The sequence below is a fragment of the Mesoplodon bidens genome (assembly GCF_964165515.1).
Source record: "Mesoplodon bidens genome assembly, chromosome: 7".
Taxonomy (NCBI): Eukaryota; Metazoa; Chordata; class Mammalia; order Artiodactyla; family Ziphiidae; genus Mesoplodon; species Mesoplodon bidens.
The window spans coordinates 109,898,142-109,910,829 of NC_138164.1; the positions used below are offsets into that span (position 1 = coordinate 109,898,142).

The 12,688-nt window shown below is 53.6% G+C and overlaps 1 protein-coding gene across 1 annotated transcript; it reads left to right on the forward strand.

Moving 5' to 3' along the window:
* Positions 1-3,886: 3,886 nt before the first annotated feature.
* On the forward strand, positions 3,887-12,127 carry TSGA10IP (testis specific 10 interacting protein; the record flags this gene model as incomplete). Its single annotated transcript, XM_081238875.1, has 8 exons — positions 3,887-4,033; positions 4,905-5,038; positions 5,140-5,813; positions 5,983-6,130; positions 8,281-8,451; positions 10,941-11,040; positions 11,253-11,377; positions 12,004-12,127. 8 exons carry the CDS (start codon positions 3,887-3,889, stop codon positions 12,125-12,127), a joined length of 1,623 nt encoding a protein of 540 aa, XP_081095001.1.
* Positions 12,128-12,688: the final 561 nt, after the last annotated feature.

Below are 12,688 nucleotides of genomic sequence, written 5' to 3' on the forward strand. Positions count from 1 at the left end.
GCCCCAGAGATTCTCATGCAGATGTACAAAGAGGCATATACAAGGGCATTGACTGCAGTGTCCTGTGTGGAAACAGGAGTTGGGGGCAACGTTACCATCCAACCTCAGGGGAATGCATAGTAAAGCGTAATGGAAGCAAACTACAGAACGTTAGGCAACAGTCAGAAACAACAGACAGCTTCTCAAAACGTGGCGTTCAGAGAGAAGAGTAAGGAACAAAAACGAGGTCAACAGGGCTTCCCTGGTGGCGCAGTGGTTGGGAGTCCGCCTGCCGATGCTGGGGACACGGGTTCGTGCCCCGGTCCGGGAAGATCCCACATGCCGCAGAGTGGCTGGGTCCGTGAGCCATGGCCACTGAGCCTGCACGTCCGGAGCCTGTGTTCTGCAGCAGGAGAGGCTACAACAGTGAGAGGCCCACGTACCGCTAAAAAATAAATAAATAAATAAATAAATGAGGTCAACAGCATAATACATTTATATAAACTGAAACCACCAATGCATAAACATGATATTAGATATTTCACAGATCCATTCATATTTAAGTGAGATGGGAATGAAGAGCAAAGATAAAGGAGAAAAAATGCTAAACCAAAACAAGAGACTGACCTTGTATCCATTGGTGATTCTCATACACTGTGAAATAAGGAACATAATCAACTCAGCGCCCTGTGCCCGAGGACCAGAAGAGAAATGTGCAAAGGACGCGAACAGGGAATTCACAGAGGAAGCACAAATGGCCCATAAAGACAGGAAAATATACGAATCTCACAAATAATGAAGGGAATGCAAGTTATAGCAACGAGTTCGTATTTTTTCACCTATGAGATTAACAAAAATTTTTTTTTTAATATGGAATGCTTCACAAATTTCCATGTCATCCTTGTACAGGGTCCATGCTGATCTTCTCTGCGTCGTTCCAATTTTAGTATATGTGCTGCTGAAGTGAGCACAACAAAGATTTCTTTAAATTATACTATGTTTTCCTGGTGAGGGTGTAAACACAGTGGATTGAAATCTATATTGATTGAGCATTTGGGGACAGTGATTAAGCATTATCAAAATTAAATTGTTGACAGCCAGCAAGTTTGCTTAAAGGAACTTATCTTGCAGAAATACCTCATGTGCAAAGGCGCATTTCCAAGGATGTCACTGCTGCAATGTCTGTCCCTGGGAAGCTAGCAGAAGCTGTGTGCGTGTCTGACAGGAGGAGATGAGTTTAGTATATCATGTCAGACATATGGTGACAACCAGTGTGAAGGCTGAGGTAGCTCTGCACATACTGACATGGAAAGATAAGCATAATATACTATTAAGCAAAAAATGTATGATGTCACTTTTGTTGAGAAATTACACACACACACATGCAAAATCACAAGACATTAAAAAGGTCCACGGTTTCAGGTCTGTTTTGGCATCGAAGGCCAAGCATAAGTCAATAGTTCAAGGGCTCCCGTGTTCCAAAGCAAGTGCTTGTGGTGGGACCTGCAGGTAGATGGGGCCATGGTAAGAACTTCGGCTTTAACTCCTCAAGAGATGGGATCCCGGGAATTCCTTGGCAGTCCAGTGGTTGGGAGTCCGCGTTTTCACTGCAGGGGGCCTGGGGTCCATCCCTGGTTGACCTAAGATCCCGCAAGACGCGCGGCGCAGCCAAAAAGAGAGGGGGTGGGAATCCATTGGAGGGTTTTAAACAAAGGCAGGACAGGCTCCGGTCTTAACAGGGTCACTCTGGCTGCTGAGTAGAGAACAGACTTGGGGCAAGAGCAGAAGCTGGGTGCAGGGGCTACTGCAGTGATCCGGATGAGAAGGGGTGGGGGCTTGGGGGAGCGTGCTAATGGTGGTGGAGAGGAGAAGTGGCTGGATTCTGCGTGTATTCTGAAGGCGGCAGCAGCAGGGTTTGCTAGTGCTTGGGGTGTGGAGTGTGAAGGAAAGAGAGGAGTCCACAATGATGCCAGAATTTTGGCGTGAGCAGCAGGCAGGATGGATGTGGCCTTGACTGAGATGGGGCAGATAGAAAGTCTGAATTTCAACATGTCAAATTAACTAATATGCTTATTCATCATCCAAGTGGAGCTGTCGAATGGGCCGTTAGATGTGAGTCTGGACTTTGCGGGAGAGGTCAGTGCTGAGATATGTAAACTCAGGCAGACCTGGAAGGTGATAGATGGCTTATAAGGCTATCAGACTGGAGGAGCTCACTTGAGGAGTGAGTGTGGCTGGAAAGGTCTGTAGACACCTCGTGAAAATATTGACCTGAGGAACCCAGACCTGTCCTCTGCCAAGGAAGGAAGTAGCCCTGAGTTTGTCCAAAAAATCAATTCGGTGGGGGTCTGGAGGGGACTTGCTCTCTGAAAATGGAGCAGCCCACACACTTGCCCTCCACCTGGGGTCCCACGGGTGACATTCAGCAGAGGAGGTGGATGGGCGGGGCTGGCAGCCCACCAGAAAGAGCAGAGTTGACCTATTTTGAATGGAAAAGATCTTCCCCTGGAGCGTTATTTAGGTTGTTCAGTGAAATGTGCTCATTGCAGAGGTGCTACTGGAATGGAGTCTGCAAGCAGACAGGGGTCCACAGAAACAAGGCTCTGAGCAAAACATGCCCGTAGGGCATCTGCTGGGGTTTACTTCCATGAGCAGTCTCACCAGGGCCGCACTGTTGGCTGATTAATAACAACTCTTACCTGGCAGTTGTGACGAGCTGTGGAAATGTTCCATGATGCATGTGTGTATATATTAACTGATTTAATCCTTGCCACAGCCCTAGAAAGTAGACACTATTATAACCAGCCCCATGTTGCCCATGAGGGAACAGAGAAGGTACGTGACATGTGGAGGGGCTGGGATCTCAACCCCCGTCCTTCCTCTGTTTTTTTGTTTTTGTTTTTTGGCCATGTCCTGCAGCTTGCGGGATCTTAGTTCCCCCAGCAGGGATCAAACACGCGCCCCTGCGGTGGAAGCGCGGAGTCCTAACCACTGGACCGCGGGGAAGTCCCTTTCCTCTGTACTCCTGACCATCGTACTCTGCTGCCTGCCAACAGTCAGCAGTAATTTTTAGCAGTTTTAACCAACATTTACCAAGTGTGTTGCCTTTGTGATTTCATTGAATCCTTGCAACAAACCTACGGGATGGGCCTCTGATTCCAGTTTGGCAGAGAGGAGAAGTGACTTGCCCAAGGTCACAGAGCCGGTGAGAGGCTAAGCCACGCTACTCCGTCTCCAGGGCCTCAGCTCGGCACCATGTTCCTGGTCATAGTGGTCAGCTCCGGGCATCTCATGGGGATTTACCATGTCAAGGCTTTTTGGCGACGCTTAGAAGTTTGGAATAAGAGCTGCGTGTTCTCTCTCCAGAGCCTCCTCAGTGCTCTGGTTTGCCTGCTGCCTTGTTCCTGGACGTGGTATTCAACTTCCTGGCCTTTCCTGTCCTGTCAGGGCCTGGGAGGGTAAGTGGTTTGAACAAGATCTTGTTGTGAGGGTCTAGTTTGCCCCTTACATGGCCTCAGCAGGGGCTGAGGGGCAGCAAGGAGACAGGCAGAGGGAGAGGGACACGGCAGGCGCCATCTGCCATCTTCATAGGGTGTGAGGACCCTTTGAGATGGAGAGTCCTGAGACCCCGTTGATAGATAGATGGTGAAACACAGGCTGAGCAAGGGCAGGGGATTTGCAGAGTGCGGAGCAGAGGAAGGCCTTGGCTCTGGATCTCGGGACTCCCAGGCCTGGATTCTTTCTCAGCATCCTGCCCAACTCTCCCCTCCGGAAGGAAGTAGGCCTTATATATACCCTTCCTGGCCTGCTTTTGCCAGAGCCCTTGAGACTGGCTGAGGACTGGTTGCCATAGAGATGGTGGAACAGGCAGTTCCAAGGTTGGCAGATGTGGGGCGGGGCGGGGCGGATGGGACAAGACACCAATATGCTAAACGCCCACCAACAGTTGGTCAGGACCGCCTCAGGGAGACCAGGGCAAGACACACCACAGCAGGCTCCAGGGACGGCCACACGTCTGCTCAAGCTTCTCTCAAGCATCCCCCAAGCTGAGCAGGTGAGGGGGGCCCCTTGGGGGGATAGCCAACTGCCCAGAGGCAGGTTGGCTCTCTGGGCTGGGGAGGCCAGGGCTGAGGGAAGCCCTTGAGAAGCCACGAGACTGGAGCTGAGGCCCAGGTGAGAGTCAGGGAGGCCCCAGGCGGGCAGGGACTACAGGGAGGTCTGCAGGATGTGGGCTGAAGACAAGGATGATGCCCAGGGATGACTCCCAGGCTTCTGATGGAGCAACTTCAGCAACACTGTGGGAGGATCAGGATTTCAGGAAAGACAATGAGTTTTTCCCACTTTGGCTTAGAAAGTCCAGGGCCCTGTGGGGCATTCAGAAGAGCTATCCAGAGCCCAGAGGCAGTACAGTGCAATGGTGACAAATCTGGGCTCTGGGGACAGACTCAACACATTCAGGTCCTGGCTCCACTTACCGGCTGTGTGATCTTAGTCAAGTGATTTCACCTCTCTGAGCCCCGGTGTTCTCATCTGCATGACAGGGGTGATAGCGAATATCTACCTCATAGGATCCTTGGGAAGGTTAAACGAGTTAATACTTGAAAGTCCTGAGCACCCAGTAGGTGCTCAGTAAATAGCAGTGGTTGCTATTTTAATATTAATAATTCAGGTCATGATCAGTCAGTTTCAGTGGCAACAAGGGCCCAGAGGGGCCAGCCTGACAGAAAAGGAGGGTCCTAGGACTTCCCTGGCGGTCCAGTGGTTAAGACTCCGAGCTTCCACTGCATGGGGTGTGGGTTCGATCCCTGGTCAGGGAACTAAGATCCCACATGCTGTGTGGCACAGCCATAAAACAAACAAAAGAACAAGAGGGTCCCCTGGGGGGAGCTGCTCAGAGCTGGGCCTCCTCTCCTGCCTTTGCCCAGGGGAGTCCTGGGAGCAGTGATGGTGTAATTCAGGGCCAGCAGCAGAGGTCTCAGAGCGCAGGGCAGACGACAAAGAAGGACCGGAGGCTCAGGGGCCGGAACAAGAAAGGGCAAGGCTCTGCTGAGGCTGAGGAGTAAGCATCTGTGGAGAGGCCGGGGGGATGCTGGGTGCTAGGCCCCACTGGGGGCCGGTGCACAGACCCTGACCCCTGACCCCTGCCCTCTCCCTCCTCAGTCTGGTCCCCTCTCCTCCTCGGAAACCCTCCTTCCCCTTCCAGTGGGCCTGGGAGAGCTTCACCACAGATGGCCGGTCTCCGCTTCAGCCGGGCTCCGCCTCGGCCCCTGGCCACCAAGCCCTGCCCTTGCCCCCAGCGGTCCATCGGCACGAGTCCAGGCGCAAGTCCACGGCCAACGTCCCGGAGGCCCATGGCTTCTGCTGGAAGACAGAGGCACCAGATCTGCAGAGGAGACTCCCCATCCCTCCCGGCAAAGCGGGGAGCCAAGAGCCGGGGCTGCCTGGGAAGAGCTCAGGATCGGGGTCGGAGGCCGAGGAGGCCGAGCCGGAAGGCCTGGGCCCTGAGGAGGCCGAGAGGGCTCTGAGACCCGGGGAACCGCCCCAGCTCCCCAGAAGGGGGTCGATCTTGGAGGAGGAGCCATTTGCAGAGGCCATAGACGAGGCTGAGGAGGGGGAGCACAGGGTCCCCCAGAGAAGGAGGGCTAGTTCTCGAAGAAAGGGGCGGAATTCTGGTGAGGAGGCCTGGGACGAGAGTGAATTGCGGAGCCAGGGGAGCGGCTCTGGCTCCAACAACCTCCGAGGACCACAGAGGAGGAGGCCAAGGGCCAGGGAGCTGGAGGGGCCGTGGAACCTGGAGAAGCTGCAGAGGCAGCTGCAGCAGGACTTGGACTGTGGTGAGTGTAGGGCCCAAGGCCCTGGTTCCCCCACGAAGCCGCACAGTGCGGAGAGGGGCTGGAGCCAGCCACCTGGCTGGGCTGGGCTGGGCTGCGCTCCAGGTGCGGGGAGGGATTGCCCAAGGGGCCAGGAGAGACGGCAGTGCCTGATTTGTCCCTCTGTGGACAGGTCCCGAAAAGCTGCCCTGGAAGCCATCGCGGGCTGCTGTTCAGCCCTCCCGCTGGAGCAGGAAGGCCCATGCCTTGGGAGCTGATGAGACTTTCCTGTTTGCAAACTTCCCTAACCGCACCTTCCAAAAACGACAGGAGGCCACCAGGTGAGGTGGAGAAGAAGAAGGGTGGGAGTGAAGCACAGGGGCTAGAGAAGGAGCTAGTTCTTCAGGAGACAGTCATTCATCCTCTCATTCATTCCTTCATTTATCCATTCACCAGTCTTTCTGATCATCCAATCATCTGTCCATCCATCCACCATCCACCATCCATCCATCCATCCATCCACCATCCATGCATATATCTGTCTGCTTGGCCAACTGTTTATTGACACAAGCCAGTTTTCATTCACTTCCCATCTTCTATCCATTCATTAATTTATTAGCTAAGTGATTAATGCAACATATATGAGGTATCTGCTCATGGGTCCTCAGGATATAAAGGTAAAAAGACTTGGTTTCAGCCCTAAGAAGTTCAAGGTCGGCTGGAAAAGGAGACAGATGGGCAAAACAGCGACAATGGCAGAAGAGTTAGATCGTTACTATACTTAGGGCTTGAACGAGAGACAGTGGGAGCAGAGGGGAGACAGATGGGGGCTGTTGACAGTGTCTAGGTGAGGGTTGATGAGGGCTTGGATCAGGTGGCCATGTGAGTAAAGAGAGGGGGATTTATTTAGAAGATATTTGAAAAAAAATTAATTAATTAATTAAAAAGATATTTGGAGGCTGGCTCAGTGGGCCTCGGTGACAAGTTAGAAGTGGTAGGTGAGAATCCCTTCAGCATCCTGATAGCACCCTTCAAGTCTTATCCTGTTATCCTTCCTTGAGATCTTTCCACGCTTCCCAGTGCCCTTAGGACAAAGCCCAGATTCCTTGGTAAGGTGTTGGGCTGTCTGTCCATCCCTTTGTACAGATTGAGGGCTCCTCCACGGAAGGTGCCAGCTCTTTTTTTTTTTAATATTTATTTTATTTATTTATTATTTTTTGGCTGCATTGGGTCTTAGTTGCGGCACGTGGGATCTTTTATTGTGGCGCGTGGGCTGCTCTCTAGTTGTGGAGTGCGGGTTTTCTCTCTCTAGTTGTGGCGTGCTGGCTCCAGAGCGTGTGGGCTCTGTAGTTTGTGGCACACAGGCTCTCTATTTGAGGCGCCTGGGCTCAGTAGTTGTGGCGCGCGGGCTTAGTTTCCCCACAGCATGTGGGATCTTAGTTCCCCAACCAGGGATCTAACCCACGTCCCCTGCATTGGAAGGCAGATTCTTTATCACTGGACCACCAGGGAAGTCCTGGTGCCAGATCTTTTTGATCACGGCCCCCGTCTGGCACCTTAAAAGGACCTGGCACATAGTTGGTGCTCAATAAACATGTGCTGAGTGTATGTCTGCATCTACCCCTCTATTTGTCTATCTGTCCATCTTTTTATCTGACCATGATTCAGTTGTGCATGAACTCATCAATACTGAGTTTCTGTCTGTGTTAGGCACTGTGCTAGGTGCTGGGGATACACTGGTGGTGAAGAGGACAAAGAGTCCTGCTCTCATGAGGCTCACATTCTACTTGGGAAGGAGGATAATTGATAAAGAAATGAACAAAATGTATAGCTAGAGATAGAAAGTCCCTGGGAGGTAGATGGGGTGCTGAGGTCTCATTTTCTCTGAGCTTTGACCAGAGGAACTGACCATCAGATCTGGGGGAAGAATGTTCCAGGTGGATCTAGGTGCCATCTATTCAACCGTCCACACCATCCATCCATTCTTTCATCCTTTCATCCACCCACTGATCACCATTTGTTTCTTTTTCCCAACCATTCGTCCGTCTGTCCCTCAAACCCGTAGGCATTACCCTAGCTCCTACCAGATATAGGGGTCAGAGAGAAAAAAAGATCTGGGCCCTCCCCTCAAGGAGAGCTGCTTTGCAAGGGGAAGTTGGCAATACAGGTGAGGTCATGGGTGTGTGTGCTGAGCTCCACAAGGCTAAGGACTGTCAGAGTTGGGGTACACCCCTGGCTGGAGTAGGCAGGAGGCTTCCAGGAAGGGTAGGGAAAGGCCTGGAGCTAGGCTCGAGGGCTGAGCCCCCAGAGTCAGCCTGCATCCTGTCCAACTTCCACAACAAACCCCATTCCCCAGGCCCCTGGATCTCTGGGCTGCAGCAGTCCCTCCCTCCAGGCCCCCATACACCCCTACCTGCCCCTGGCCCTCCATGAGGCTCCTGGTTCCCTGCAGACTTCTCCCACCCCTCTTTCTTTCCTCTCCCCACCCAAGAAACCGGCTGCGGGCCTGGGAGCAGCAGCAGCAGGAGAAGCAGCAGCAGGCCGAGCTGCGGCGGGCCCGGGAGCAGCAGCTACAGCAGCGGGTGGCTCACTGCCTGGCAGCCTACGTACCCAGAGGGAGCCGGGGGCCGGGGGCTGCCCAGCGCAAGCTGGAGGAGCTAAGGTAGGGAGCCCGGGGCTGCGCGGGGCCTGGAGGGGAAAGAGCAGGGAGGCGGTGCTGGGTGTCAGACCAAAGGACCAAGGGGAACCTGCCCTCACCTTCCCACGGGCTGAGCTTCCAGGGCCATCCTCCCCGCCAGGTGGGAAGGTCGGGCCGCTTTACAGATGAAGACACTGAGGCCTGGGAGGAGAAGGGGCTGGGTCAGGGTCACCTTGTTAATAATAACAATTCCTGCAGCTGTCGAAGGCTGAAGTTTAAAATGTTCTACTTGCATTATCACACTTTCAAATCTTGTTTTCTGATTTCAAATGCCAGGCATGCTTACTATAAAAATTCAAATATTACAGAAATAGTTCACGGAGAATGTGAATAGTGCCTGTGACCCGGCTCCTGGAAACAGCCAGTGTTCGTGGTCAGGGGAAGAGTCATCTGTTTCATTTTCTTCCTATATTTTGATCATAAAAAAGCAAATTCATATTTAAAAGCAAATCTTTTTTAGACTCAGAAGAGGCGAGTGAAGTAGGTATCATCAGCACTCCCATAATTTTACAGATGAGGAAAGTCAGGCTTCAAGAGCTTAAATAATTTGTCAAAGGTCACAACAGAGTGGCAAAGCTGGGATTCCAACCCAGGCAGCCATTCATCTGCCCTGCTGTGCTGCCTCGGAGGGTTCAAATGCCCAATCTTCAGATAAAGTGCACCAGGATCTTCCCCCCAAAGCCCAAGCTAGGGAAAGAGATAACTCAAATAAATATGATCACCAATGCCATTGACACTGAGGACCTACGGGGTGCAGCTGGCACGAAGGAAGCCCTTTCATCCAGGGAGAAGCGCTAGGTCGAGGTGAGTTGGATGCTGCTGAGAGACCACAGGGCTCCTGCCCTGCGATGGGGCCACTGAGGGCTCAGGGGGGGCTCTGATCACCTACTCTTTGAGGCTCAGCCTTATCACCCCCAATTTTACAGATGAGGAAACCAAGACTCGAGAGGTCGCGTGTATTTTAAAGGAATCCTTGGCCAGTGATCGGGGAGATGCCTTCTCCCTGCCGACCCTCAAGTTCATTGTTTTCTCACAAGGCAGGAAGTGGAAGGCTCAGACTCCAGTGGCAGATGTCAGTGAGAGGAGTGTTCCAAACGCACTCCTTTCATTTTCGACTTGGGAGAGGATATTTCCCACGGGGTGTCTCAGCCCTTCCAGCCCGTGAACTTTGCTCTGAGCTTCACAGGAGACTCTGCCCTTCCCAGGAGGGTGGGCACAAAAGATATCGCCCTGTGGTAGGGAAGCTCCGTACCTTACTTTTATTCTGAGACAGGGCTGACATCCACTGACATCACTTCCTTTCTCGCTTAGAGCTCCAAGACATGGGCTTCCTCTCAATTCTAACAGAAATAGCATCAAGAACCAAGAAGGAAAAATGTACACAAGCTCACGGGCAAGACAGAGACTGAATGCAGCTCATGCTTCCCCCACTCCCCACTCCTTGTAACTGCTGTAAAATCCGCTCTTGAACAGTGAAGACTTCTCTTTGCAGTGACTTCTGTTCCTGGCCATGGTTTTCAAGTCCATCTTTTTCTCGAATGGAGGAAGTTTCCTTCTCTGGCACATAGCCAAGGGGCCTGGCCCAGCAAGCCAGTGTTTTCCACAGGGCTCAGCACACTTGCCAGAAGTCCCAGCATGAGTTTTGGAGTCTTGTGCGCCTCTCCCCTCCCGTCCTGTCTGTGGGTGCTGCCACCACACCCTTCGGCCTCTCTCGTGTGCTCCGCAGAGGATGCCCGGTCCCCTGTGTGGTGTAGCCAGAGAGCCCCTCACTGCCAGGATGCACAGACTGGGTTTTTGTAAATGGGATTGTGCTTCTCCAGTGGAACCTAGATCATGCTGGGATGTGTTCGTTCATTTGCAATACATTTCTTTAGTTTCTCTGTCCCATTTTCTAAACTATCGGCTTGTAAGAACCACAGAGAATGCTGGCAAGCTTGTCCCATTCGGGCTATAGCACAGAGAAGAAAACTGAACCCAGAGTCCAGACTGGGGTTTTGCCCAAAGCCACAGCCAACAGTCACAGCGTCTCCTCACAGGCACGGTGTGAGAGGGTGCAGGGGTGGATGCAGAGAGGGGAGGGCTGTGCATGCACATGTCCAGTTGCTAAGAAGTCAGTGCTGGCCCCTCTCCCTTGGGGATGGCTGGGAGGAGGGGCAAGCCTGGCACCGCCTGCAGACCTGAGTTCAGCGCTCAGTCCCTCACTTCCCAGCTGTGCAACCGTGGACAAGTCCCTTGACCCTCCTGAGCCTCAGGCGTGTCATGGGTAAAATGGGACAGATGATTCCTGCCCCACTGACCTCAGGAGAAATCCAGGGCAAGGATGGAAATTAAATGGTTTTGTAAAGCTAAAGGCAGGAGGACAGAAACAGAAAGTTCTTAATGAGGACAGTGGGCTCAGGAGTGGGGATGGCTCGTGTCCACGGTTAGCTGCCCAGAGGCCCGTCTCCCCGCAGGCGCCAGGAGCGACAGCGCTTTGCTGAGTACCAGGCAGAGTTGCGAGCTATCCAGCATCGGGTGCAGGCCCGGCCCTACCTGTTCCAGCAGGCCATGCAGGTGAGGCTAGCACCTGGGCAAGCATGTGGCTCCCCGAGAACAGAGCTTCCCACTGGCTGAGTGGACAGGGAGATGAGGTGGGAGTGGGCCCCCTTAGTTGGGACCCCTGGGGTGCTGCCCATCTGGAAGCCCTGGGACCCCCTCGGTAAGCAGAGCCTCACTGTGTCCTCAGCAGCCCAGGTGAGGGAGGAACCCCGCTTCTCTCTCCTCAGGCCAATGCCCGGCTCACTGTGACCCGGCGCTTCTCCCAGGTGCTGTCGGCACTGGGACTGGATGAGGAGCAGCTGCTGGCTGAGGCAGGAAAGGGGGATATGGAGGGCACCCCCAGGAAACCCAGGTGAGGCCCAGCTGTGGGGAGAAAGGGCATGGTCACCAGCACTCTGCCCTGCAGGGCCTCATCCAGCTGTCACCCTGCCCTGGGGAAAGGCCGAGGGGACTCCTTGGGCAGCCACATGGATCCACCGTGAATTCAGTCCTGCCCCGTCCACCCCCTGGCCTGGAGGACTCTGTCTAGCTTTCACAGTCAGCAGGGCCTTCCCCAGGTGCTGTCCTCCATGTCACCCAAGGAATGCGGGGCCAGGGTTATTTTCCCCACTTCCAATGAGGAAACTAAGGACCCCAGGGGTAGGGTCTTGTCCAAGGACACAGGAATGAATAAGCAGCAGAGCCTGTCTGGGAACCTGCAACCACCTGAGCGGCCACACATCAAGCCCCCACTGTGGGCTGGTGCCACGCTGGTCACTCCACATACCCTTATGCTTTAGAACAACTTGGTGCAGAGCAGGGGTTATGAGGCTTGAGGAGGGGAAGTCACTTGCTCAGGGTCACACAGCATAGGAGCCAGATTTGAATCCACAACATCGGTGGTGATGGCCTTTCCCCTTCTACAGCCCAGGTCTCCTTGGTTATGGGGGTGGGGAGCTGCACAGCCCAATGGCCTCTATCTGTGTCTTCATCTTTAAGGAGCCACAGGTCAGTGGGAGTGAGAATGGAGCACTCTTCTCAGAGTCCCCCAAAGAAAGAACCCACTGGCAGCCAGCCTGACAAGCGCTCCGCCCCAAGCCCAGACCGAGAGTCCAGTCCCTGAGATACAAATTAAATGCTTTGTGGAAAATACGGTGTGGGATTTCTGGTGGTAGTGGAAAGAGGCTGCAGGTTGGGAGTAGGTGGTGGCAGGTGGGTATGCAGCACTCTTGGCTTGTCCCCAGGACAAGGAACTCTGGCTGTTCTGGCTGCCCCCTCCCAGCACACACGGCTCTGCCTCTGCCCTGGGAACTGAGTGGGGCATCTCCAAGAGCGAGAGCTGCAACTCCTAAAAATGCTGGGTGCTGGAATTCAAGAGTGGATAGGACGGAATGGCTTCCGCCTTCGGGAACTCCCAGTCCTGTGGGGGAGGGGGGCGGACCTTTAAAGGGGCGCACGATCACACCGTAACAGACGGGCCGCCAGAACGAGCAACTGTGAGGCGGGGCTGTCAGGAGGGATTGTGTGGTCTGAGGTTTTACATTTAAGTAACTTCAGGTTAGAGCCCCTCTCCTCAAGGGGGAAAAAAAAAAGGTCAAACACACGGACGTGCCAAATTTTACATTCAATTTCAGGGGACTCAGACACGCAGAAGTTCATCTCGACCTCCGTAGCAGTCACGGGG